This window comes from Nycticebus coucang, chromosome 1 (genome assembly GCF_027406575.1).
Source record: "Nycticebus coucang isolate mNycCou1 chromosome 1, mNycCou1.pri, whole genome shotgun sequence".
In the NCBI taxonomy this organism is placed as follows: domain Eukaryota; kingdom Metazoa; phylum Chordata; class Mammalia; order Primates; family Lorisidae; genus Nycticebus; species Nycticebus coucang.
Window position 1 is genome coordinate 35,255,575 of NC_069780.1, and position 27,624 is coordinate 35,283,198.

Sequence of the window (27,624 nt, forward strand, 5' to 3'; positions counted from 1 at the left end):
GAAAATGGGCAAGTTTATGTACTCATCATACTAGGCACAAAGACAAATATGGAAAGCAATATCGTGGCCAGTCTCACAATCTAATCTTGGAAAGGGCTAATAAATCTTCATGGGAGGGAGGCAATGATGAGGGGAAGGTGGCAATAGTGCTAACCTATTGCTTTTAAAGTATTATCAGGGCCACAATAACTATTCTAATTATAGTTTGTACTTATTGAGCATTAACCAATTGAACTCTGATTAAATGTTAGACATGTAATTACTTCATTTAATTCTTATGCTTTCAGTAGGTACATTTATTATCCTAATTTCAGGTAAGGCACATGAAGGCTTAGTATATTAACAAGTACACAAACGAATATATAAAAGACTCTTGAAGGAGTGTATATCAAGCAAATCATAAGAACTTAAAGGAAGTGAAGTTGTTAATTTTTAAATGGCAGTGGAGCTGTGTAACTAAATAGTATGAGTAACATTTCTACTTCCCTTTATGCCATGTACCCTCTCTATTCATGTTCACTGACTCTAGACGGGTAAGGCATTCACCTCCCACAGAATTACAATCCCGCTGGACAACTGTAGTTTTACAAATACAGTAATTTAATGCTGCTCTTGATAACGAAATTATAAGTACTTAGATATTTTGAATATATTGTAACTGACAACTCTGCCTGCCAAAATCCAAGTAGAGCAAGAAAAATTTCAGCGGCAAAGTGGGTAGATTAAAATTATCTTTGGGCTCTCAATAAAAACCTTTTTCCCTTAGTGCTCTTGCTATCTTGGGTATAGCCTCTTCCTGCCCCAAAGATCTTGTAGTATTCTCTTCCTCTACACTTTCAATTATTATTTTATTTACCTACTTAACATAGGAAAGATGAAGCAGGAAGTGTTTCTTTATCTGGTAAAAATTCCCTGATGTGATTTGGGAAAATTCATGCTTAAGAAGCACTGGATGAGCTATGTGGCTTCATGTTTAAAACGGTTCATGTAAAACATTATAAACAATATAGCTTCCTATATTAGTTTCCTATGACTGCCATAAAAAGTACTACAGACTGAGAAATGTGTTCCCTCACAGTCTAGAGACTAAGGTCAAAGGGTTTGTTTCTTCTGAGATGTCTCCCCTTACTCGTGTGGCTGCCTTCTCTGGGGTCCTCACTCAGTCTTAACCTCTCCCTGTCTGTGTTCTGATCTCCTTTTATAAAGATGTCAGTCATATTGAATTAGGCCCATCCATATGACCTCACTTCAGCTTACTTACCTCCGTAAAGGCCCTTTCTACAAATACAGTTACTTTCTGAGGTCTTTGGGATTGGGACTAGGACATGAGTTGGGGAGAGAGGCCACAATTCAGCCCTTAACACTTTCCATTTGCCTTACAGAGTGTGAACCTAATGAACATGAGAGAATGTTTAGGAAAAATGCCATAAATGCAGGTATATCCTCCAAAATATAAGAGGGTGGGTGTTAGGATTGTTAAATTAGTTACATCCTCAACTATTTTAAAACCATTTGTTAACCTAAGTGTAAGGAAAAAATGTTAGTTATTACTGTTTTAGAGAACAAGGCTCTAATGAGAAGAAGATGACATGGTGAAAATTATCTCTACAAACAAGTAGTTTATTTTTAATTCTCTTACTTAAAAATTCCAAAAATGAGAAAAGTAATCTAGCAAGAAATGATTAACTATAGAGACGTGAGCTGTGTTTGAGGGGTGTAAGCTTAAAATTAAAAACTTACGAAGGGGCGGCGCCTGTGGCTCAGTGAGTAAGGCGCCGGCCCCATATGCCGAGGGTGGCGGGTTCAAACCCAGTCCCCGCCAAACTGCAACAAAAAAATAGCCAGGCATTGTGGTGGGCGCCTGTAGTCCCAGCTACTCGGGAGGCTGAGACAGGAGAATTGCGTGAGCCCAAAAGTTGGAGGTTGCTGTGAGCCATGTGACGCCACGGCACTCTACCAAGGGCGGTACAGTGAGACTCTGTCTCTACCAAAAAAAAAAAAAAAAAACTTACGAAAAGCATTTCAGAAATAGTATGAGAACAGAGTTTTTGCAATTTAGTGTACCCTTCTGGCACTTATTGAAAAAATAAATAAAATTGATCAGGGAATGAATAAAAAGGGCTCACTCTGCTGTCTCTGGTCATATCTTTAGAAGTATAGCATGGGGTTCAAACTTTTACTATGTGGAAAAGAGTGAATGAAAAGGACCATCAGGGCCAGGCGTAGTGGCTCACGCCTGTAATCCCAGCACTCTGGAAGGCTGAGGGGGCTGGACTGCCTGAGCTCACAGGTTCTAGACCAGCCTGAGCAACAGTGAGACCCCATCTCTAAAAACAGCCGGGTACTGTGGTGGGCACCTATAGTCCCAGCTAGTAGGGAGGCTGAAGCAAGAGAATCGCTTGAGCCCAAGAGTTTGAGGTTGCTGTTAGCTATGACACTACAGCACTCTACCCAAGGCAACAAAGTGAGACTGTCTCAATAAATAAATAAATAAATAAATAAATAAATAAATAAATAAATAAAAATAGTTCAGGGGGCGCCTGTAGCACAGTCGGTAGGGCACCTGCCACACACCGAGGCTGGCGGGTTCAAACCCGGCCCGGGCCTGCTAAACACCAATGACAACTACAACAAAAAAATAGCCTGGCATTGTGGTGGGCAGCTGTAGTCCCAGCTGCTTGGGAAGCTGAGGTAAGAGAATTGCTTATGCCCAAGAGTTTGAGGTTGCTGTGAGTTGTGACACCACAGCACTCTACCCAGGGCCACAGCTTGAGACTCTGTCTCGGAAAAAAAAAAAAAGTTCAATACAGACAATTCTACAGTCAACTGATCATAAATAGAAGCCAAACATTTGGCCTATAGAAGACAGAAAGAAAAGGCATTATCGGAGAAGATTAAGGGAGGACTTTGTTTTTCAAGGATTATGCAGTTTGTATTTAATATTTCAATCTAGAATTTTAGTTCTGGTTTAATACCAATAATAATATTGCCACTCCTCCCCCAATCCGGGAATTCTACAGTAGAGTGGGGACCCGCTCCGGGCAGAGGGCCCGCGATGCCAACGTCCTCTCAGCGGCCTGTTCACCAGTTCCCGGACTGAAGCACATAGTCTGCTTCTTCCAGACCACACCCAGAAACGGACATTGAACTTTCATCCTCCGCAAAAAAGAGGCCAGGGCTGTCCTGCCGAGGGCAAGTTAGAGCTTTATTCTCCGCTCCGAGGTCCCCTCGTCATCCCGCCTTGCCCAGCACCTTGCTTTCTCTGCGAAATCTCAGCTTGGATAAAGAATAACTGCCTTTTGGCGACCAGGAACGGCACACCCAAGCCTCTTGGGGAGTTGGGTGGAGACCAGCTCAGGGCAGAAGAGTCCGTGACGCGAATGTCCCCTGGGCGGCCTGTTCACCATTTGCCCTAGGACTCATTACGGAACCTGGCGCGATTTATGCCTTCAAAACATTTTGGTTTGCCAGCAATGACGCAAGGAAATCCCACAGCCTATCAGAGCGCAAGGTTGCGTTGGGCGCATCCTCAGTTAGGGGCAGTAACCTCTGAACTTGACCCGGAGAAGGGACTCAGGGAACCCTTGCGGCAAGGTCAGGACCCGCGTGCCACGCCCCTCCCCGCCCCTCTGCGGACCTCCTCCCCAGGCCTCCTCGGGCGGGTGCCGGGCGAGTGTCGGGCAGGTCCGCGGGGTCCGCCCCGCGCAGCTCACTGGAGGCGGCGGGAAGAACGCGCCGAGCGCAGCCTATCGGGGCCGCCCTCCGCGGCTCCCCGGCCCGCCCCCGACCTGCCCACGCAGAGCTCGCCACAGGCCAAAGAGTCGAGCGGCTGCGTGCGCGTGCCCTAGGGGGAGCCAGATGAGCCTGAGGCTACCGCCGCCGCCTCCCCGACTATGTCCTCCGTGGGACCGCGGCAGCCCCCGGCAGAAAACCCCTCCTGGCCTGCGAGCCTCGGGCGCGTGCCTCCGGGGCTGCTGCCGCTGGGCCCGAGCGGCGTCGCGCTGCTGCTCTGCTGTCTCGTCGCGCTGCTCGGCTGGAGCTGGCTGAGGTGGCACCGGCTACGAGGCATCCCCCCGGGGCCAACACCCTGGCCCCTAGTGGGCAACTTCGGCTACGTGCTGCTGCCGCCCTTCCTCCGGCGGCACAACTGGCTGAACCGCAGGGCTAGGGCCGCGGGGATGGACATCAAGGCCCTGGCCCCGCAGGTGCTCCTGGCTGAACTGGCCCGCGTGTACGGCAACATCTTCAGTTTCTTCATCGGCCACTACCTGGTGGTGGTCCTCAACGACTTCCACAGCGTGCGCAACGCGCTGGTGCAGCAAGCAGAGGTCTTCAGCGACCGCCCGCGGGTGCCGCTTGTCTCCATCATAACCAAAGAGAAGGGTGAGCCGGAGCCGCGGGCTGTGCGTGCGCGCGATGCCGCGGACGGGCCTCGGGGTGCGTGGGGCTGCGGCTCCCGCGCCGCGCGCACCCGGCCCTCCCCTCGCCTGCGCCCTGAGCTAACGGGTGGCGGCCGCGGCGGCGGCACCCCCCACTCGGTGCTTTTATGATCCCATCCAGCGGTGACCGGACGTGTGACCCGTTAGAATTCAGAATCAGAAAGAGGAAACCTGCCAGGTTAAGGGAGGGTGACAGAAGCAGAAGAGAACAAGGTGTGAAGCCAGGCTTTATCAGTCCGGGGGAATTCTCTCCTTCCCTCATGCTTATGCTGGGACGCCGAAGAGAAACTTTGGCCGTGTTACAAACAGAAAAGGATACTCCTTTCATCTTGTTTTGAATGCAGGCCTTTAAGAAGGCGTTTTTCCAGTAAGATAGGAAGTCCAGGAAACACAGTAAGAGCTTATTTATTATCACACTTCATACACTGATCTCTAGCGTCTGTGATTCCTGTTTATTGGAGTCTAAATTAGGTATTTTTGTGGCTTACAAAACATGTTCTCTGCTGCTTGTCTCTAACCCTACCCTTGTTTCTTAGTCTTCCCCTTTGTCTCACTGGCTGGCACAGGCCTCAGACTTCTTTGTCTGAGTCACTCCCTACATATCAGTCAGGTGTCAATTAAGTGCGTTTTCCTCAGGACAGTCTTTCTCACAGCCTCTGAAAGTAGCTTAGGCTCCCTTGTTAGTACCAGGCTCATTGCACAACCACTTTTCCTTCAGTGCACTTTTCAAAATTGAAGCTACATAATTTTGACTTTGGAACTGGATGTGGGTCTTCACCACTGGACTGACACAGGAGGATAGAATCATTACTGCAAGCACATAGTAAGGGCTCAACAAGTATTAAGTAAATGAATTGCTATGAAAGTTGGCATGGAGAAATCCAGGAAGTTTTACAAACTAATAAAGCGAGAGTTTTGCATCAGATTTTTAAATTAATAGTAATGATGACCATAATATTGTAAATGTTCTACTGATCAAAGGTGGATTGATTAGAATATTTCATCTCTTTGTAAACATGTGTTGGGCACAGAACTCAAGAATTCATAACTACAAGGTCTGCGAACTCATCCTAGAAAAAGTGCTACATACCTTATTGCTGAATTACTATGGTCACCTTCAAAGTACTCCCCTTGGGAAGCTACGCACTGATACCAGCTCCTACTCTACCCTTCAGAGCAGTTTTGGAACTCTTTTTCTAGAATGACCGGTCATCAGAGCTGTTGTCATACAAGGTCTGACAATTAAGTTTGTGAACTCATTCTGGAAAAAGTGCTTTGAAGAGTGGACTAAGTACTGATGTTGGGGCACAGCTGCCCAAGGGTAATACATGGTAATGGAGAACTTTTTCCAGGATCAGTTTTCAAACTTAATTATCTGAACTCATAGGTATCTGTCTTCACATAGTTTGGGGTAAGGCTTTATAGTCATGGTATAGTTGAAACCTCAAGCCACAAAATAAACTTAAGATGTCCCAAATTGGTGTCACCATGGTATACATGACTGAAGCATTTGAATCCTTCCCCAGAATTTTTCAGGTCAGACCTAAAAAATAGAGAGCTTGGGGTGGTGCCTGTGGCTCAGTGGGTAGGGCCCCGACCTGGCCTTCACCAAACTGCAACAAAAAAATAGCCGGGCGTTGTGGCGGGCTCCTGTAGTCCCAGCTACTTGGGAGGCTGAGGCCAGAGAATCCTCTGAGCCCAAGAGTTTGAGGTTGCTGTGGGCTGTGTGACGCCACCGCACTCTACCGAGGGCAATAAAGTGAGACTCTGTCTCTACGAAAAAAAAATAGAGAGCTTGGCTGGGTGAGGTGGCTCACGCCTGTAATCCCAGCACTCTGAGAGGCCAAGGTGGACAGATCACCTGAGCTTATGAGTTCAGACCAGCCTGAGCAAGACCCTGTCTCTACTAAACACAGAAAAACTAGCCCAGCATTGTAGTGGGCACCTATAATCCCAGTTGGCTACATCTGTTGCCTATCCTGAGGCAATAGGATAGCTTGAGACCAGGAATTTGAGGTTGCTGTGAGCCATGTCACTAATGGCACTCTAGCCTGCAGGAACAGAGTGAGACTTTCTCAAAAAAAAAAAAAAAAGACTTTATAAAGTATATTTATATCTTACTAAAAGGCATTAGTAGTTAAAGTAATGTACTTCAAGTACAGTGATAAACAAATATAACAAACTGGAAGCCTATAAACTGGACCACCTGGGTATAGAAAACATACGTCAGAGGCAGTATTACAGGTGGTGGGAGTGACAAGGATGGCATTTGATAAATTATACTTGAACAGGGCGGCGCCTATGGCTCAGTCGGTAGGGCACCGGCCCCATATACCGAAGGTGGCGGGTTCAAACCCGGCCCCAGCTGAACTGCAAACCAAAAAATAGCTGGGCGTTGTGACGGGCGCCTGTAGTCCCAGCTACTCGGGAGGCGGAGGCAAGAGACTCGCTTAAGCCCAGGAGTTGGAGGTTGCTGTGAGCTGTGTGATGCCATGGCACTGTACTGAGGGTGATAAAGTGAGACTCTGTCTCTACAAAAAAAAAAAATTATACTTGAACAATGGGGTAAAAAATTCAGATTACTACCTTAACAATAGGTACCCATACTTACCTATGTAAGTATGTTTCTGTAAACACAGATGTGAATTCTAGGTAGGTGATAGAAAAAGCAAAACTTTAAAAGTTCACAAGAAAATAGAGAATGTGTTTATGAACTTATGGTAGGAAGACATTTCTAAAACAATATATGCAGCAAAAATCAAATAAAAAGATTGATAAATTCAACTATCTTTATATTTAAAATTTGTTTATCAAGTAATGCCATTTAAAAAGTGAAAAAATAATTCACCTGATGAGAGGAGAAATCTGCCATACATCTAGAATATATAAGAAAAAATTGCCAGTAGAGAAGTACAATTACAGAATAGGAAACCTGGCCCATAACCAGATGAAAAACTGCTCTGTAATATTCAGAGAAATGCAAATAAAAATCAGATGAAATACATTTTAGCCTCTGATTAGCAAAAAATAAAAACACTGACAAGTATCAAGTGATGGCAACCATGTGGAACAAATGAGAAGATTTATATACTTCTAGTGTACACTTCTACATACTGTTCACTTTGGAGAGTAACTTAACAATGTTTATGTTAAGATGTACATATTTTATGACTCATCAGTCCATTCTTAGCAATGTCTTCAAAATTATGAGGAAGTCCAGTGGTAGAATAACTAGATTTTTTAGGCCTGTAAAATAGAAATTTTCCTTCTATGCATCCTTTCTCAGAAACTACTGGAGGATGTGCTTCAGCAAACTGAGGAAGTGAAACAAGAAAAAGACATAGGATTGAGGAAATGACTTCCTACACAGAAAGAAAGGTCTAAGAAAATTCCTGAGGGCTGACAAACAGAAATAACAGCAGCTGAACAGAAGGCCAAGAGAGTAACCACTGCAGATTTGAGCAACCATTTGGAGGATTCCAAGGGGGAAAATGGAACTGATAATTGTGTGATACACTAGACCACATGGATGTTTATATTGAAAGACATTTTTATAGAGTACTAAAGAGTGTGGGAAGACTTAACCATTGAAGAAAGTCTTTGTTTCATTTGCAGCTGTATCCACTGGCACATAGTAAGAATTCAGAAATGTTGTCGGAAAGGAGAACTGGCTGAAATGATAAAGCACACCATGGAAAATAGGAGGATGAAATAGGTGACAAGAAACAATGAATTTTTGAAGGACAATTTGATGCAACATCTAGCAGCAGCTTTGTTGGTTTGATGGTGGGAAATGTAGAAGTGAGAATCAAGTAGGATTTATCGTGGATGCCTTTAATGAGTTCAGATGCTTTCAGATCAGGGCTGTTGCCAGCAACGGATGTTTTAGATGACCTGCCAGTTATTAGATTCCAAGCTTTGATGGCCAATGGTTCTTATCTTGTGGGGGCTATTCATTTAGTCAGCTAATATTATATTTAACCTCATTTTATGTACAGAGCATTCTGTCAGAAGCTGGAATTTTAATGGTGAGCACAAACATGTGTGGTCTCTACCTTCATGTCAGTCAGTTATCATACTTTGGTTTAGAATGTTCACAATGTAAGCAAGCATTTAGAATAGAAGTGTATCTAGCTGGAAGTATTTTCTAAGCCTGGATTCACTCTTATGAAATATAGGACTTTGAAATGCCCTCTAACTTTGTAAACTTAGGGCTTTTCATTTCACCAGGAGTTACTATCTATAATAATAAGCTACATAGTAAATTCTCCTAATCTCCTAATTTAATTACACACGATTTTTTTGTTATTAGAAACACACTATCTTTATAACTAAACTTTGCTAATCATTCTTCTGGACTAGTAGTCTTTATCTGTGTATGAACTTTGTATAAGAAACTTGACAAATGCGAGTTAAGTTTCATGGTCTGTTACTGGAAATTATCTGGAATGCTCTCTGACCTTCCTTTCCTGGTGTCCCTTTGCAGGGGTTGTGTTCGCACATTATGGTCCAGTGTGGAGACAACAGCGGAAGTTCTCTCATTCAACTCTTCGTCATTTTGGGTTGGGCAAGCTCAGTCTGGAGCCCAGGATTATTGAGGAGTTCACATATGTGAAAGAGGAAATGCAGAAGCATGGAGACGAGCCCTTCTGTCCTTCCTCCATCATCAGCAATGCCGTCTCTAACATCATTTGTTCCTTGTGCTTTGGCCAGCGCTTCGATTACACCAATAGTGAGTTCAAGGAAATGCTTGGTTTTATGTCACGAGGTTTAGAAATCTCCCTGAACAGCCAGCTCCTCCTGGTTAACATATGCTCCTGGCTTTATTACCTTCCCTTTGGACCATTTAAGGAATTAAGACAGATTGAAAAGGATATAACTAGTTTCCTTAAAAAAATCATCAAAGACCATCAAGAGTCTCTGAATGGAGAGAACCCTCAGGACTTCATAGACATGTACCTTCTCCACGTGGAGGAGGAGAGGAAAAATAACAGCAACAGCAGTTTTAATGAAGATTACTTGTTTTATATCATTGGGGATCTTTTCATTGCTGGGACTGATACTACAACTAACTCTTTGCTTTGGTGCCTGTTATATATGTCCCTGAACCCCGACGTACAAGGTAATTAATAAATGTTTCCTGTATTCATGACAAAACCAGGTTATTTAAATCAGGGTTAATAACTTCAGTGATCTGGTGGCTCTAAGCACTAAGCAATGTTTTCAGGTTGGAAAACAAATACTTCGATCTCATAGGGTGTTGGTAAGGTATTAACAGTGAAACCCCAGGCTTCTAGACAGTGGGATTAATGCCATAACTTGCTTATTCCTGCTTTAATCTCTGCAGGGCTGATTCTGTGTGAAATCTATGGTGGTGAGAGACCTTTAGAGAAGAACATTTCTAGAGCTGAAGGAAATCATACTGCTTGTCTGACCCATTCATCTTGTTCTGAAAATGGAAAACAGAGACCCAGAGAAGTTGTGTGACTTTCAGAAAGTCATAGCTAGTTCATAGCACTGATGAATAGTGAATGTTGGTGGCATTTAACAGAATACAGGGAATGGTGGTGTATTAGTTTCTGTTGCTGATATAACAAATTACCACAAATTTAATGGCTTAAAACAGTACAAATTTGTTATCTTACAGTTTTATACATTAGAAGTCTGTTATGTCTTTCACTGGGCTAAAAATCAAGATGTTGGCAGGTCTGCATTCCTCTCTGGAGGCTCTCAAGGAAAATCCATTTCCTTGCTGTTTCCACATTCCACGGCTCATGGACTTCTTCCTCCAACTTCAAAGCCAGCAGTGCTGCCTCTTTCTGACCACGCTTCCACAGTCACATCTCCCTCTGACTCTGAGCTCAAGAGGGCAATTTCTGATTTTAAAACCCATGAACTTAGATGGACACACCTAGATGATCTCTCCATCTCTGGGTTCTTAATCACATTAATATAGTCCCATGTAAGGTATCATGTTTATGCATTATAGGAGGTTACAAGTGTGAACATCTTAGAGGGGCCATTATTCTGCCTACCATAGATGGATTTGTGCCTACCTGTATTAGTCAAGTATTGCTGAATAACGACTTATCCTAAAATTTAGTCACTTAAAACAACCAGCATTTATTATGTCTCATAGTTACTGGAGGTCCTGAGTCCAGAAGTAGCTTAAAGTGGGCGGTTCCAATTCAGGGTGTCTCATGAAGTTATTGTCAGGATGTTGGCAGGGTCTGTAGTCATCTGTAGACTTGACTGGGGCAGAAGGATCCGTTTCTGAGATGGCTGTCCACATGACTATTGGCCATAGCACAGCTCCTTAACTGCTCTGACCTTTTCACAAACAGGTAACCTAAGAGAGAGTGAATGGTGAAGATGAGGATGTTTTATAACCTGATCTCAGAATTGACATGCCTTCACTTCTACCTTATTGTTAGTTGTGCAGACCAACTTAGAACAACGTGGGAGGGGACAGCACAAGAATATGAACCCCTAGAGTGGGGATAATTGAGGGCCATCTTGAGCTTTAGGCATTGTTTGGAGCAGCTGTTCTCAACCTGTGGGTTGTGACTCCTTTGGGGGTCGAATGACCCTTTCACAGGGGTTGCCTAAGACCATCCTGCATATCAGATGTTTACATTACGATTCATAACAGTAGCAAAATTATAGTTATGAAGTAGCAATGAAAATAATTTTTATGGTTGGGCGTTACCACAACATGAGGAACTGTATTAAAGGGTGGTGGCATTAGGAAGGTTGAGAATCACTGGTTTAGAGAGTGTATATTAACTTGTTAGTTGGTCAAAGCCAGCATGTTAGCAGAGTCTACTTATGGAGTCAGTCCCATGCTCACAGGAGAGTGTTACTGAGGTGCTCCTGAATCCAGAGTGTTCTGCTATCCTCCTTCAAAGTCACAAGGTAGCACGGTTTCTTTGGGGCTAGCTGTCTCTACTTGGACCATCTGACCAAGGCTTCACTTCCCTGAGTCAGAATCAGGTCTGTGCTGCCAAATTACCAGTTGTAAGTGGTGATGGGACATATGCATAGGCGGGTCCGTCCCAACTCTCTCCTGGGCTTATCTTCTGGTTGCTTCTTTCCTTTTTGTATAGAAAAGGTTCATGAAGAAATCGAAAGGGTCATTGGTCCCAACCGAGCCCCTTCCCTCACAGACAAGGCCCAGATGCCTTACACTGAAGCCACCATCATGGAGGTACAGAGGCTGACCGTGGTGGTGCCGCTTGCCATTCCTCATATGACCTCGGAGAGAACAGGCAAGTCCAGGGTCTTCCCCCTCGAATGGCCTTGGGAGAAGCACAGCCCCACGATCTAATGTGTTGAGGTGAGGGGTGTGGTGACTGTTGTCTAGTTGGATCCTTCTGTGCTTTTTGGCACTGTGTTGTAGATAAATGTCCAGGGAATGTTTCAGCCCTCAGTTGTCCACTGTTAGTTGTGCTGGCATTCCAGCACTGCTTAGTTTTATTAATAGCTCTCTAGCCTTCACAGCACACATGCTTATACTGCAAAACAAATAATGCTGCGATTTAAATCAGCCACGTTGGCAGAAAAAAACTCCAGAATTGACAAAGGCACTTCTTAGTCCTTTCCATGGAGGTAGGAACAATGAGTTTAAATGTGGAATTGAGGATTTTAGTTGAAAGTTATCTTACTTCAATCTTTAAAATTCTGCAGTCATAGAATAAATATTAAAGAACTAGAAGAGCTCACCTGATTCTAGGATCACCTGCTTCAGTCTCTCTCACCTACCGTGAAACATATCCATTCGGTCATGGCCAGACTGTTTTTAAATATCCCTATTAATAAGGAATTCTTAATTCCTCTTCTGGAGACAGCCCATAATATAATGGGCTTCAGCTACCTTTAAGACAGTTATAGGACACAATTGCTTACAAATGAAATGACACTGGATCACTTTACAGGTTTTTTTTTTAGCACAAATTAGATGCACTGTGTACAGTACTTTGGGGGCACTGTTTAGAGAGTGTATATTAACTTGCCAGTTGGTAAAAACCAAGGTTGGCTTCCCTGTAAATGTCTTTATCTTAGTTTACTTTCCTCATCATATTGTTGTATGGACACAAATGACTATATAAATATTAGGAATTTGTAATTCTTAGGAAAAGTATACTTGAATGCCCTATTATTGTAGTGTTTTAATTGTGAGGTTTTTATATTTTGATTTCATTAATTCATTCAACACCCATTAAGGTGCCTCCTATGTCCTGTCTCAGGCTGGGTCCTGGGATGCTGTGGAAAGACGGATGCCAACTGTAAGATCTTATCCCTGCCCTCAAGTACCTCAGAGTTTAATCTCAGCCAATTAAGATGCTAGGTATATAACTACTTTTTTTTAAAGATAGTAATGCTTGGAACTATTAGTAAAGGTGTGTTAAACACTGTGGTTTTTGTTTGTTTGTCTTAGTGCTCCAAGGGTATACCATTCCTAAAGGCACATTGATTTTACCCAACTTATGGTCAGTACACAGAGACCCAGCCATTTGGGAGAAACCAGAGGATTTCTACCCTAATCGATTTCTGGATGACCAAGGACAACTTATTAAAAAAGAAACCTTTATTCCTTTTGGGATAGGTCAGTTCAACTTTTATTTTTTAAGTCATAATTTCAAAAAGAAGTAGAGCTAAAAGAATCTTATGTTGTTCTTAAAATACTTCTTTCTTGATAAGCTAATATAAGTAATAAATAATTTAGATAATGTATCTCCACTATGTTTATTTCATGTTTTAAAAATAAAATGAAAGCAATTGGCTTTAAATCTTTAAATACGACTAGATATCTTCTTTTCTAGTCACCAAACTACCCAGGTTTTTGGGTGCCAGGGGACTATTGGAGTCAAGAGCAACTTCTGAACTTCTGGTCTGATGGGTGAGAGTGTGGGTTCACCTAATCTCAACAGTTCCTGTTTTAGGTTCCTAGATTAGGACCACAGGAACCTTCTAAGGAAAAAGAAAGACTCTAGAGCAGGGGTATACAACCTATGGCCTGCAGGCTACTTGTTGATTTTGTGAGGACTTTTATTTTGCATATCTGTGGTGTCTGATATCACAAAAAGTGTGCATAGGCCTTTGTTTTAATTTTTTTTACTAATCAGCTTTTATTAGTGTTTGTGTATTTAATATGTACTCTGAGACAAGTCTTACTCTTCCAATGTTAAGTGAAGGAAAAAAAAAAGACTAGACACCCTTGCTCTAGAGATTCTTTTTTTTTTTTTTTTTTGAGATAGAGTCTCACTTTGACGACCTCAAGGTACAGCAATCTCAAACTCTTGGGCTTAAGTGATTCTCTTGCCTCAGCCTTCCAAGTAGCTGGGACTACAGGTGCCTGCCACAACGCCTGGCTATTTTTTGGTTGTAGTTGTCATTGTTGTTTAGCAGGCCTGGGCTGGGTTCGAACCCACCAGCTCCTGGCCGGCACTCCAGCCGCTGAGCTACTGGCACTGAGCCTGCTCTAGAGATTCTTATCTCACTTTCTGCCCTATAATCTTCCAGGTAAGAGTTAAGAAAAGAGATAAGTAGGCATGGAAGGGACAGCTGAGCTGCCACATTGGATCTGTCTCTAGCTCTTGTCTAGGATGAGATAGGCTCCTACAAGTAGGAGTTAAAATGTATGTAAAAGTCTTATCAGCATGTGCTGTGGATGGTATATATGGCAATTTTATTTTTAAATTCTCTGTATCTGCATTTAAAATACTCAATTTAGATATTTCATATAAATTTGTACTTTTGAAATAGGAAAAGGGATGGTAGCATAATCTTTAATTTTTTTTTCTGAACTCATTTCTAGGGAAGCGGGTGTGTATGGGAGAACAACTGGCAAAGATGGAATTATTCCTGATGTTTGTGAGCCTGATGCAGAGCTTCACGTTTGCTTTACCTAAGAATTCTGAGAAGCCCATCCTGACTGGAAGATTTGGTCTAACGTTAGCCCCACATCCATTTAACATAATCATTTCTAAGAGATGAAAAGCATCTCCAAAAGATGGCAAAAAGATACATAAACATAATTATAAAATATATAAATCTATGTCCTATAGATTCTTCCTACTGTAATTGGCAGTGGATCCAGCAACTCAGCATATCCAAGTTAGGCTCCAATTAGAGACAGATTGGATAAAGGGTAGAGCCCCAAGAAACTTTCAGAGGATTCCTCTGCTGGATACTTTGGCCATTATAGTAATACATGTCTATGATTTGGGGAATGGGGACCAAACTACCAAGGAAACAGGAAATATGGATTTTATTTGCAGTGACTTCTACCAATAAGCCTATCTTCTCATTGCTCAGTGCCTCAAACATCTCATGTGTAAAATAAGGGTAACAAAACTTGCCTTCTTTATACCTCTTAGTACTAATGAAGGTCAAATGCCTCAAATATTTTCTGATATCACAAAAATGCTGTTAAATTCTGGAGAAGAAATTCAGGAATAAAAGAAGATCTTCCTCCTGGCTTATTAAGACCTATGGCAACATGAAAGTGGTATTCAGCCTGGAACACTTTATTAGAGAGGGATGGTAGATTTTTTGGGTAATACTAAGGTAGAACTTTTCTTAGCACAGATTCTATGTTAGTTTCTTTGATCTTATTCTGTTATTTTTACCTTTTTGTTTATGATTTTAGTTTTTACTTTTTGTAATCATGGGATGAAGTGGCCCTTGTCTAGTATACAGAGGAAAAAAGAAATTAAGATTTTAAAAAATCCCCTCTGAAGTTATTGTCTAAATTTATATGTCTGCCTTCTAGTTCAACTACGTGAACAGTGAGCCTGGCTAAAGAAGTGGTTTCATCTGCAAAATTCCTTCCTGCTGAATTATTTGCAAAGATGTAGTTCTACTCTTTGACTTTAAGGCCTGAAGGGTGGCTTTGGGAATCATCATACTTCGATTCATCAGGAAAGGTTTCTTCTTTCATACTGTATCTAATATTCCTTTTCTGTTTCCCCTGCTACCAGGCCCAATGTATCTGATCCTTGAATACACTCAAAGACAGGAAAGTATTCTTACTCTTCATTAAGGTAACTAAATTGTTTGTTAATACAGAAGACCCCTCCAGAACAGCACTTCTCAATAGGGATGGTAACCCCAGTCATGGGAATTTGGAAATATGTGCATATATTTCTTGGTTATCATCATGATTGAGGTGCTACTGACCTTGTACTCCCTTAGGGCCAGGATGCTAAATGTCAAAGCAGTCTTTGTCCTGCTCAGTACACCAGAATTTTCCCCAGTGAGATCATGCCCCAAAGAATGAACACCCATTTCCTTTATTCTCCCACAGTACTCCATGTACAGACGTAATCACAGTAATAATATGAGCAAGCATGTTCCAAGCCTTTCCTTGTGCTGGTGCCATACTGAATGTTTTGCTTGTATGCTTATGTACTTCCTACAGAAATTCTATTAAGAGGATGCCATATTGTAGTTGATGAAGCTGAGGCTTAGAGAAGTTAGTTAAGCCAAGTAATTAAAAAGCATCACTGGGTTTGAACCTACTGGTTTCTGTCACTAGAGGGCGCTTTCTGAACCACTTCTCTGTGCTGCCACTGCTGGATCTTATAGCAGGCTACCCTTTAGGGACAGCTGTAGGTATGTGTATCTTTCTTCATCAAGGACTGGGGTGCTGAGAGAAGGGTGTCATACAGTGCCTTAGGCATGCCCAGTCAACTTGTGAATGAGTTAAGAAGTGTACTTATGGGGAAAATCTCACCCCATTTGAGGGACTACAGGTCGCAATTTTGTTGCTTAAAGGTAATACAAAAAATTTGTTATTTGTTAATGTCAATTAAAGTCAGTTTTAAAAAAATTACTGGACTTTTATTTTTGTTCATCATTTAAAACAACCATTTTGAACAAACTTAGAATGGTGCCTTAACCGTTTAAATACAACACAGAATGTAAGCTCCAGGCCGCTAAAGACTAGGCCATGCCCAGGGGCCTCTTAGTCACTTCCCTAAAGGAGGGGAGCAGCTACTGCCATTCTTATCCATAGAGAAGGGGGCAAGAAAAGATCCAGAGTGGTGGTTACTTTCTGAGTTAAACAAAAAGAAAAAAGAAAAAATTCTGAACTTGAATTAGCAAGGCCTCCTGTGACTTAATCATTTTTCCTTGCTCTGTTTTTCATGTCAGTGGAGACACCACATCTCCCTAATGTCTGACTTCATCTGTTTTTAGCCAACCTTTGGGTTGTGAGATCTTCTTAGTCTGTGAGTGGCATTCTAGGGCAATTTTGAATGCAAGGCTAGATTTCTCCTTTGAATGAGAGCATTCTTAGGCAGACATTTGCATGTGCAAGAAATGGAAATAATAACTGCTTAATACAAATATAAGAGGATGAGGAAAAGAACTGAATATTATATAATCAGGTATTGATTGACTTTTGACTCTATATTCTTTATATTATCTATCATACTGCTCTTTTCCTTTTTAGAAATATACTTAAACACTTTCAATATAGATAAATGAAATACAGACTAAACTTTAGGTGCCTGGAAGATTTTGGGTTTTTTTGTTTGTTTGTTTAAAAGGTAACAGACTAAATTCAGAGGAACTGACTGAACAGAGAGCTTGTATAGATTTCAGATGACATGACGAAAGTGTGGATTGCACTGTACCTTGAGCAAGGCAGTTTGTTCTTGAAATGGAATTCATATGCTTTTGAATTGCACTAATAACTTATCATAGCAAGTTTATTACTCCTTGATTTATATATGTATTTTCAGTATTTCTTTTTTTTTTTTGTAGAGACAGAGTCTCACTTCATGGCCCTCGGTAGAGTGCCGTGGCATCACACAGCTCACAGCAACCTCCAACTCCTGGGCTTAAGCAATTCTCTTGCCTCAGCCTCCCGAGTAGCTGGGACTACAGGCGCCCGCCACAACGCCCAGCTGTTTTTTGGTTGCAGTTCAGCCAGGGCTGGGTTTGAACCTGCCACCCTCGGTATATGGGGCTGGCGCCCTACCAACTGAGCCACAGGCACCGCCCTATTTTCAGTATTTCTTACCAAAGACTTTGTAGCTTACTCGAGAAAAAACAACAACAAAACTTGGGCTTTTTGTGAGATTATGTTGAAAACAGATGTTTATTAAACTTTAAAATAAAATGTCTCAAACTATAGCACTTTAAAGACATCTTTATATGGTAAATTGCTGAAAGGACTGTTAATGCTTTTCTCATACATGTTGGCATTTTACAATTTTGCACTTCATAGTTTATTTGAATTATACAAATAATTGTACTTGGTCTTATAAGTCTGTCTGATGTCTTGTGTTTAGTCCTCATCTTTAGTTTCTGATGCTTTTATTAAACTTTTTACTTTAATGGAGATAGTGTCATATCTGGTTCTTTGCTTTATTTTAATTGCTAAACAAAATTCTGTTTTACCAAATGTCACTAACCACAACCTCCCTGTTTGTTTATATAGTTGGTTTCCCTGGTCTCTAACACCTCCAGCCTATGAGGATATAAGGAACTATATCCTATGCCTCACCAGAGCGGGTACCGAATGAAGGGAGTTTCAAGCAAGGTGATTCTTTGACCCTTTAAGCTAGAGAGGGGATAACGTGTCTTTTCTGCCTGTTGCCTTGTTGGTTGAGGCTGAGTTTCAGTTGAAATAGCAGTAGTGATAATGGGGAACACTGAAAATGCAGTAACTTGACACCCTCAAATTGACTTCAGTTTTGCTGCATTGTTTTTAGCAACCAAATTCATTTAAGTGATGTATTTGTTCAGTAGTAAAGTGCCTTTATTAGCTAAGTAGCTAACCTTATAAAGCTATTATCATGATTGAAATATGTTCCTATAATTTCTCCCCTCTGCATGAGTATTTGAGAGCTTCATCAGTTTCCATTAAGGGATAAGGATAATTATCCATAGGACGGTCAGCAGATTGCTCAGCATAATCCTTACAGGCCAGGATAGAGTGGAATAATGTATCCAAAGTACTAAAAGAAAAAAAACTGCCAAACAGAAATACTATACTAGACAAAACTAACCTTTAAAATGAAAGTTGTTCCGAGACAAAACAGAGGGAGTTTGTCACCATTAGACCTGGCTCATGAGAAATGAATACTTACGGAGATTCTTCAAATTGAAATGGAAACACTAAATAGCAGCGTGAAAGCATAAATCTCCTGGTAAAGCATGGTGGCGACAGTTAAAATTACTGATTGGATACTTGAAATTTTCTAAGAGGGTAGATTACACGTCTTTACCACAGAAAAAAGAAGATGTTAACTATATGACTTGATAGCTCATGTTAGCTGGATTGGGGAGATCATTTCACAATGTATACATACATCACAACATCAAGTTGAACGCTTTAAATGTATGTAATTTTATCAATTATACCTTAATAAAGCTGTTAAAAAAGAAAAACCCAACTCTTTAAAAAAGTAATAGAATAAATCACAAAACTAAAACAATAGACTTGATGACATAAGAACAGAAAACCCTGTATTCCAAAATTATGAAAAAATACATTTATCAACCTTGACAAAAATGAATAGCCTATATAAAGTGCTTATAAATCAGTATTTCTATAGTATATAGCATACACAGTATTTCCATATGTATAATATAGTAGTTCTATTACTGAACTGTAAGTGTTATATTTCAGTAGTAGAACACCCTAATTTTTAAAATAGGCAAAAGATACAAACATTTTTTTAAATGCTAACAGCCAATAATATAATTTTCAAAATCATCAAAATGCAAATATTTAATATTACAGTGAGACACTCTTATCAATCATCAAACTTTAAAGACATTTTTTGAAGAAAGAAAATACTAAGGTTTATATTATTATTTTATTTTTTGAGACAGAGCCTCACTGTTACCCTGGGTAGAGTGCCACAGGTAAATAGCTCCCAGCAACCTCAAACTTGTGGGCTTGAGCAATTCTCTTGCCTCAAGCCTCCCAGGTAGCTGACTACAGGCATGTGCCACAGTTTTTCTTTTTTTAATTTTTTTTTATTTTTAGTAGAGATGGGGTCTCGCTCTTGCTCAGGCTGGTCTTGAACTCCTGAAGCTCAAGCAATCCACCAGTCTTGGCCTCCCAGAGTGCTAGAATTACAGGCATGAGCCACCATGCCCAGCCAGAAAATACTAAACTCTGGTGAATTCAAATGAAGTCTATAGTTAACAGTATCCCACCAATGTTAATTTCTTAGTTTTGACAAATGAACAATGGTTATGTAAGTGTCAAAATTAGTGGAAGTTGGGCAAAGGAAATATGGGAACTCTGTGCCACTTTTACAATTTTTCTATAACTCAAAAATAATGCCAGAATTATTTTTAAATGTAAGTATATCATTTAACACCCCCAAATTTTACTTCTAAGGTAACAACTGCCAAGGGCAGAGGATTGCTGGAAGCCAGGAATTTGAGACCAGCCTGGACATCATTATAAGATACTATCTCTATAAAAAAATTTTTTTTAATTAGCTGGGTGTTAGTGGCCCACACCTGTATCCTGGCTTCTTGGGAGACTGAGGCCCGGGAGTTAAAGACTGCAGTAAGATATGATCATATCATTGCACTCTAGCCTGGGTGATAAAGTGAGACCTTGTCTTAATCATCATCATGATCATGATATTAACTGTGTGAAAGAGTCAGAGATAAAGATACTTTGGGAAAACTTACTCATTGCAGTGATATATTTCATAGCAGAAGAGAAAAGAAGAGCAAAAAAAAAAAAAAGGATGGGGACAGTGATACATTTCACAGCAGAAAAGAAAAGAAGAGCAAAAAAAAAAAAAAAAGAGGGTAGGGATGGTGGCTCTTGGCCCTAATCCTAGCACTCTGGGAGGCCAAAGTGGGAGTATTGCTTGGGCTCTCGAGACCAATCTGAGCAAGAGTGAGAATGGTCTCTACTAAAAGTAGAAAAATTAGCTGGGTGTAGTAGCTGAAGCCTGTAGTTCCAGCTACTCAGGAGGCTGAGGCAGGAGGATTGCTTGAGCCCAGGATGACATGTGGGCTCTCTAGCTCTCTGGGCTGTCTAGCTCATATAGACATCACTGCACTCTAGCCCAGGCTACAGAGGGAGACCTTGTTTCAGATAATAATAATAATAATAATATTAAAGACCAAAGTATCGGAGGACTTAAACCTACAGGCAATGGCATAGCCACATTCATCCTTGCATAAGATAATCATGAATGCTATTATGGATGTTGGGGCACAATGGTGAACAAAACAAAAATCTGTGACATAGGAGGTTAATTCCTGAAAGGAATAAAAAATGTGAATGAATAAGACAAAGAAGACAAATGCAGAATGTTAGTGATAAATATGAAGAAGAAAAATAAAACCAGGAAAAATAAAACGTGAAAATGTCAGGGATAGGTAGCAATTTTGGGGTAGGGGAGTCCAGAAAGTCTCACTAGGAAGGTGATTCTGGGCAAAGAGACAAGGCAGAGGAGTGAGCCCTGCCCATATCTAGGGAAAGAACATCCTGAGGAGAGGGGACGGCAAGGACAGAGGGCTCAAAGCAGGGGTGGCCTGGAACCCAAGGAGCAACAGGGAGGCAGTTGGTCTAACAGGGTGAGCAGGAAAGAATAGGACAGAGATAAGATCATGTCAGGAATAGGAGGAAGGTAATTCAAATGAATTACAGAGAGTAAAGACTTGGGCTTTTATCTGATAGGGAGCCACAGAGACTTTTGAGCAGAGAAGGGAGATGATATGATTTAAGATTTAAATGGTTGATTTCTGCTGTCCTTATTATTTTCTTTTTATTTTCTTTTCTTTTATTTTTTTTTTGAGACAGAGCCTCAATCTGTCACCCTGGGTAGAGTGCTGTGGCGTCACAGCTCACAGCAACCTCCAACTCCTGGGCTCAAGCGATTCTCCTGCCTCTGCCTCCCAAGTAGCTGGGACTACAGGCGCCTGCCACAACACCTGGCTATATTTTGATTGTAGTTGTCATTGTTGTTTGGCAGGCCCAGGCCCCGCCAGCTCAGGTGTATGTGGCTGGTGCCTTAGCCATTTGAGCCACAAGCGCTGAGCGTCCTTATTATTTTCTATGTCTCTCATATTTTCTAGAATGAATACCTATATCTTTAAAAATAAACAAACACTTTTCTGCTAGGTTGTGAATTGTTCATCTGCAGGAATTGAGTTATGATTGTGATTTCTTACAACACAGAGCCTATTTGGTTATGGTATCTTAATATTCATCTATAAAATGAACACTTCAATAGCTCTTAATGAAGCATATTGAACACTTTTAATTGAAAACTTCTTTAGTCTAAAATGATGATAGGATAGGATCCTTTGGGTCTTTTGTTTGTTTGTTTGCTGCCCCTCCCACACACAACCAGAATAGAGTTTTTTAATTATAGAATTTTAGACCAAAAAGGGAGTTTAGAGATGATTTTAGTCTCATAATAGATGAAGTGATGGAGGGATTAGAAGTCAAATGACCAGTGTGGGGACTCTTAGATACAGAAGAAAATCTACATGTTCTGACTCCAACTTACGGTTAAAAAAAAAGAGAGAGCAAGAGGAAATTTTAAGGACCCACCTACTAAAGCAATCACAGGTAGGATTCTTACTTCCTATTGGTTCAAGCACCTAAGTTAAATGGTATTTTTTAAAATATCCATCAGTTTTAAGCTATTTATTTATTCATTCAAGAGATAAGTTGAATGGCTATTATCTGCCAAATATTGTTAATATAGTTAAAATGAAGAATTTTGCCTAAATTAAAATCTATGCTTGTAGTTTCCTTTCCCTGTACACTTAAAGAAATGGCCCAGAAATGTCTTTAAAAAAAAATGGGGCGGCACCTGTGGCTCAAAGGAGTAGGGTGCCAGCCCAGTATATAGGAGGGGGTGGGTTCAAACCTGGCCCCGGCCAAAAACTGCAAATAAATAAATTAATTAATTAAAAATTAAAAAATGCTACCAACATCAGATTTAAAATACTGTATTTTAAATGTAAAAATGTATTATAGAAGCATATTCAAACAATTCAAACAGCTCTTTGCTGCCCTCCTGTGGATGAAGAAAAGAAAAGTAGAGTCACAGTAACCTCAAACTTTTGGGCTTAAGCAACCCTCTTGCCTCAGCCTCTCCAGTAAGTGTGACTACAGGCCCCCGCCACAATGCCCTGCTATTTTTGAAGACAGAGTCTCAGTGTTGCTCAGGATGGTCTTGAACTCCGGAGCTCAAGAAATCCACCCACCTTGGCCTCCCAGAGTGGTAGGATTACAAGTGTGAGCCACTCTGCCCAGCCTCCTATTAAAAATCTTAAAGGCATGGGTGGTGCCTGTGGCTCAAAGGAGTAGGTCGCTGGCCCCATATACCTGAGGTGGTGGGTTCAAACCCGGCCCTGGCAAAAAAACTGCAAAAAAAAAAAAAAAATCTTAAAGGCAAAAGTTACATCGACAGTTGAATTTTTGGCAGGGTTCAGTGGCTCACATCTGTAATCCTAGCACTATGGGAGGCTGAGACAGGTGAATAGCTTGAGCTTACAAGTTCTAGACCATCCTGACCAAAATCGAGAGCCCATCTGTACTAAAAATAGAGAAACTGAGGCAGGAAGACTGCTTGAGCCCAAGAGTTGGAGGTTGCTGTGAGCTATGACACCACAGCACTCTACCCAGGGTGACGGCTTGAGACTCTAAGGGCCTGGGATTAATTTAACACCACTTAGCTGTATAAGCTGTTTATTCTTCCTTGTTAACAAGAAATGTAATTGTATGAAAAACAATAAAACCATCCTCATTTCAGGAAACGTGTGAACAAGTACACAGATGTAAGGTGTAGACAAGGGGTATTGACACAAACTTCGGCGTAATAAGTGAGTAATCACTTTCTGAGTAATTAGAGAGAAGATACAAAAGGATAGCTAATTTGTTTGAGAGGGGTCGCTGCTACTTGTGATATCTTGCAGGAAGCTGAAAAGTTTACCTTCAGAAACCACTAACTGAGTTTACCTTCAGAAACCATCTCCTGAGTTCAAGACCTGGCTCTGTACTTCCTACCTAGTAGGCCTCAAGCAAGTCATTTTCTACGTTAAGCCTCAGTTGTACCATAAGCAAAATGAGAATAAAAATAGTGATATCCCTTTTAAAAGTGATGGACTTAGATGAGAAAATACATGTGAGATGCTTGGCACAGTGTCTGGCAAATTGAGCATTCATTAAACGTTAGTTGTTCCCCTGGGACTCCTCTGCTTCCTGCCCTCACCAAACCTAACCCCCTCCCACAGCTCCTTGCATTACCCTCTAGAAAGCACTTACAACACTGCTGTTATGACATAGTTCCATTTTTATTTCTCCTACTATATTATGAACCTTTGAGAAGCAGAGACCACACACTAGTCATTTCTGATTTTTCCAGCACCTAGTGTCATGTCCACCACATAAGAGGGGAACAATAAATGTTTCTTGCTCTCATAAAACAATGAAGAACTTACTTGTTATTTCCAAAGTCAACAATTTAACTTTTCAAAGTAAAACAAGGAGTCACTGGTAGCCTTCTTTTACTCTGAAAAATGTCTAAGAATTATAGTTAAAACATAGTTAGGTTCTGGGTTAGCCTTTAATTCTTTTATGGATAAACTGGCACTTTATGAGATCTTTACGAGAGATAATTCAGAAGTTAGGATAAGTAACTCTCGTTCTTTGTGGCTAGAATTTAAGGTACTTGAGAAGGAATAGAGGAAATTAGGTGAGTGTAGAGTATTGGGGCCAGGGTAAAGCTTTTAAAAGGAGGGGAATACAGGGATCCAATTTATACTTTGTGACTATCAATCTGAGAAGAATGTGGAGTCTGGACTGCAATGATGGGACATTAGTCATAGCAGACACGTCAGAAATGAGAACCGCTTCAACACGAGAGACAAAGGCTGCAATAAAATGCCAGCAAGTAGAGATAAAAGGTCAGGTAAGGGAGGGAGGAAGCCTTTGCTAACATGGAGTGGTAAGGAGGAAGGAGGATGCCTGTGGTGGGGGGCCATCTTGACCCGAGATACCAAATGCAAGAGGAGCTGAAAGGTTTGTGGGGGTCAGAAATGATAGGCTCAAATTTTGATAAGTTACATTTGAAGTATGTGAGAGGGTTCTAAGGAGAGGTGACCAGTAGATAATTAAAAACGAATGTTTGTGTTTGAGAAGCAAGAGTCCACATGGTGAAAATCGCTGATCTAAAACACGACTCATACAGAGTCTTATGTAGAAATACTGGGAATCACTGTGGGGAACTTGCAGCTTTGGAGTTCTTTAGTAAAAATCTCCAAATAAATTAATCTGCTTAACTTTTATGATAATATTAGTATAACAGCAGAAGTTCCAAATTTAAACATCTAATATTTACTAGAGAGAACCCCACATTTATTTTCTCTTGTAGTAGCGTTACTTTCTAAGAAGTACGAAATTATGAAAAACATGGGAGCCTTGAGGTCAGAGAAGGTTCAAAGCTGAGGCTGGTCAGTTTTTACTAAAATCTGGTCAGTTATTAGGAAAGTTACATTTAATAAAAGGCTTAAGTGCTTCAAACTTCAGTTCCTTCACTTTTGTAGGTGAGGATAGCATGAAAGCCTTAGGGTTGTTATGAAGAGGCAAAACAGCACATGGTCAAGATACAGGGGTCCTCAAACTTTTTAAACAGGGGGCCAGTTCACTGTCCCTCAGACTGTTGGAGGGCCGGACTATAGTTTAAAAAAAAAAAAAACTATGAACAAATTCCTATGCACACTGCACATATCTTATTTTGAAGTAAAAAAACAAAATGGGAACAAATACAATCACACTGCCTCATGTGGCCTGTGAGCCATAGTTTGAGGACCCCTGGATGACCTCTGAAAACAGACTGTCCTAGATTTGAACTCTGCTGGTCAAATATTCCTTAAATATGTGAGATTGGCTAAGTTTCTAAACTTCTCTGGGCCTCAGTCTCCTTACCCACAAAAGAGAGGTACCTTAGTACCTACCACATAGGGTTATTTTGAGGATTTAGTGAATTAGTACTTTAGTGAAGTACCTAGAACAGTATAGAACATAGAAATGGGCTCAATAAACATTGGAAAATCATTTAACACAAGCAAGTATACATAGAACTTGCTCAAAGGGCCTTCATTATTAAAATTATTATTAAAGCTAATCAATGGGAATCCTAAGAAGAAACATCAAAAGGTATAATTTGCATAACAGGACACATCCCATCAGTCATTTCCCCTTGGATGGTAATGTATCATTATACGATGTTGCATTATCATCACTGTCCCACTTGGTGGGTGTTGTGATCTCATAAGCATTTTGGAGATTGCCAGCTGAGGTTAAAAATACAGTTCATTCTTAATAATTTAGAAATAATTCATTTCCTATAAAAGAGAAAAAGAATCCTAACTTATACTCAATGAATCCTCCAAACCAGTGATTTTTCAAGTGGTGTGCCATGACACACTAGTGTGCATTGAGAGGATCTTAGATGTGTCACAAAAAATTTTAAAGATCATTAATTAAATTATTTTCAAAAGAAACTCAAAGCAAAGTATATCCCTTTTTTGTTTTTTACTTTTTTAAAATCAACATAATTTAAGTGGGCGGCGGAAGTTCAAGTATGCTGTGACATAAAAAAGGTTGAAAAACACTGCCCTATACCATTAATGCTTATGGTAAAATAGGAAACTGTCTCCCTCTGTGTGCAAAATCTGTGTTTGGGGTAGAATGAGCATTTCATCTCTTTAGCCTCAGAGTCCAAATAAACTCTTACCCAGATTTTAAAATATGATGAAAACTATGTTTCAACATAAAGTTTTCATCAAAGTTCTATGTTTCCCCAAAGTTCTATGTTTCAAACTTAGGCTTTAGTTTCAGCATGTGATTTGGGAGTGCTGTAAAGCTCAGTGAAAGTAGGGGAAATGCAGGTAGAGAACAGCTGGTAGGAAGAGAACAGCTAGTGTAATAAGAAAAACCAAGTCTGTCATGATAAACCTCTTTCTAAAAGCTCAAGAGAATAAAATTATCTGTGAACTCTTCCAGTGCAGATATATGTTTCTAAAGTCATCCTGAGAGGGAATCTCAATTGGGTATACAAACATATGACTATGCCTTTCTAAATTAATTATATGTCTTAACTACACAAATCATATGCTTATTTCCTTAAAAACTCTGTTGATACAAGTGGAAATGTCAACCATCATCAATTTTGTACTAGAAGTTTTTTTTCCTTCACGATAGGGTCTCACTCTGTTGCCCACCTGAATGCAGTGGTGTCTCATCATAGCTCACTGCAACCTCAAACTCCTGGGCTCAAGCAATCCTCTTACCATAGCCTCCTGAGCAGCTGGGATAATGCAAGAGTGCCACAACTGGCTAATTTTTGTATTTTTTGGTACAGACGGGTTCTGGCTATGTTGCTCAGACTGGTCTCAAACTCCTCGGCTCAAGCAGCCCTCCCACCTCAGTCTCCTGAAGTACAGGCATAAGGCACCATGGCTGGCCTAGTAGGTAAGCTTGTGGCTGAACTTTCTGAGCTATGCTGCTGTGCCACTCTGAACAGCCACAGCTTCTGGTTTTCTGCCACATGAAATTTAAAAATTGCTGAACAAAAACCGGGAGAGGCAGCATTAATTTTTCACTTTTTCCCCAGTAAACCAGAAACCATTAATTTGCCACAAAGCTACTGATTGTTAAGAAACCCTGTCCTTGTGTCAGTATGCCTATCACCTGACAATGTAAAGACTGTCAGCTTGGCTCTCTCTGCCTGCCTACTTCATAAAGCACAAGGACCAGGAAGGCCTGGATATATTTTGCCCATCACTGCTTTGTTGGAGGCGAAGAACCTACTTTACTCCCTGTCTCTGCTTTACTCAGGACCCAATACCATGTATGTTGTTAAATAATACCTCTTTTACATCTATTTTTAAAGTACAATTATCCATTTATTGAACAAAAATGAAAAGTCGTTACTTACTGTTCTCTGTGCCGGCCCTTCCCTTTGCCAAAGCCCTTGCTGTCTCTGAGTTGGTTCAGTCACCAGGGTCATGCTTTCCAGTATTTTACTTTTTCTGCAGAGAAAAAGGAAGCACAACCCCAAGAATAGGGTGTGGGTGCAAAGCAGGGACAACTGAACTTATTACTGGGGTCCTGAAAGCCCAAGGCCAGACTTGGGAAGAGACTTGCAGTCCTAGCAAAGAAGAATGATTCTAT

At 40.9% G+C, this 27,624-nt stretch overlaps 2 protein-coding genes across 4 annotated transcripts in view; one reads left to right on the top strand and one right to left on the bottom strand.

Moving 5' to 3' along the window:
- PAPSS1 (3'-phosphoadenosine 5'-phosphosulfate synthase 1) overlaps positions 1-27,624 on the bottom strand; it is a 358,089-nt gene that overhangs the window by 326,959 nt on the left and 3,506 nt on the right. Inside the window, exon 2 of the mRNA XM_053562526.1 lies at positions 27,389-27,482. The gene's annotated coding sequence lies outside the window, so the exon portion shown is untranslated. The remainder of the gene's footprint in view (positions 1-27,388; positions 27,483-27,624) is intronic.
- Positions 3,762-17,790, top strand: LOC128565860 (cytochrome P450 2U1). 3 transcript variants are annotated; one of them, XM_053562641.1, is made up of 5 exons: positions 3,762-4,383; positions 8,926-9,561; positions 11,546-11,707; positions 12,877-13,044; positions 14,257-17,790. In XM_053562641.1, exons 1-5 carry the CDS (start codon positions 3,894-3,896, stop codon positions 14,433-14,435), a joined length of 1,635 nt encoding a protein of 544 aa, XP_053418616.1. In that variant the 5' UTR covers positions 3,762-3,893; the 3' UTR covers positions 14,436-17,790. The 3 variants fall into 3 exon arrangements, with proteins under 3 accessions (XP_053418616.1, XP_053418790.1, XP_053418699.1); XM_053562815.1 differs by having other exon boundaries at positions 8,926-9,171; XM_053562724.1 differs by lacking the exon at positions 12,877-13,044.

Bases quoted from the DNA above. Each gene is read 5' to 3' on its own strand.
- LOC128565860 (XM_053562641.1), top strand. From the start codon at position 3,894: ATGTCCTCCGTGGGACCGCGGCAGCCCCCGGCAGAAAACCCCTCCTGG. The intron at 4,384-8,925 runs GTGAGCCGGAGC...GTCCCTTTGCAG, and splicing joins CATCATAACCAAAGAGAAGG to GGGTTGTGTTCGCACATTAT. The intron at 11,708-12,876 runs GCAAGTCCAGGG...TGTTTGTCTTAG, and splicing joins TATGACCTCGGAGAGAACAG to TGCTCCAAGGGTATACCATT.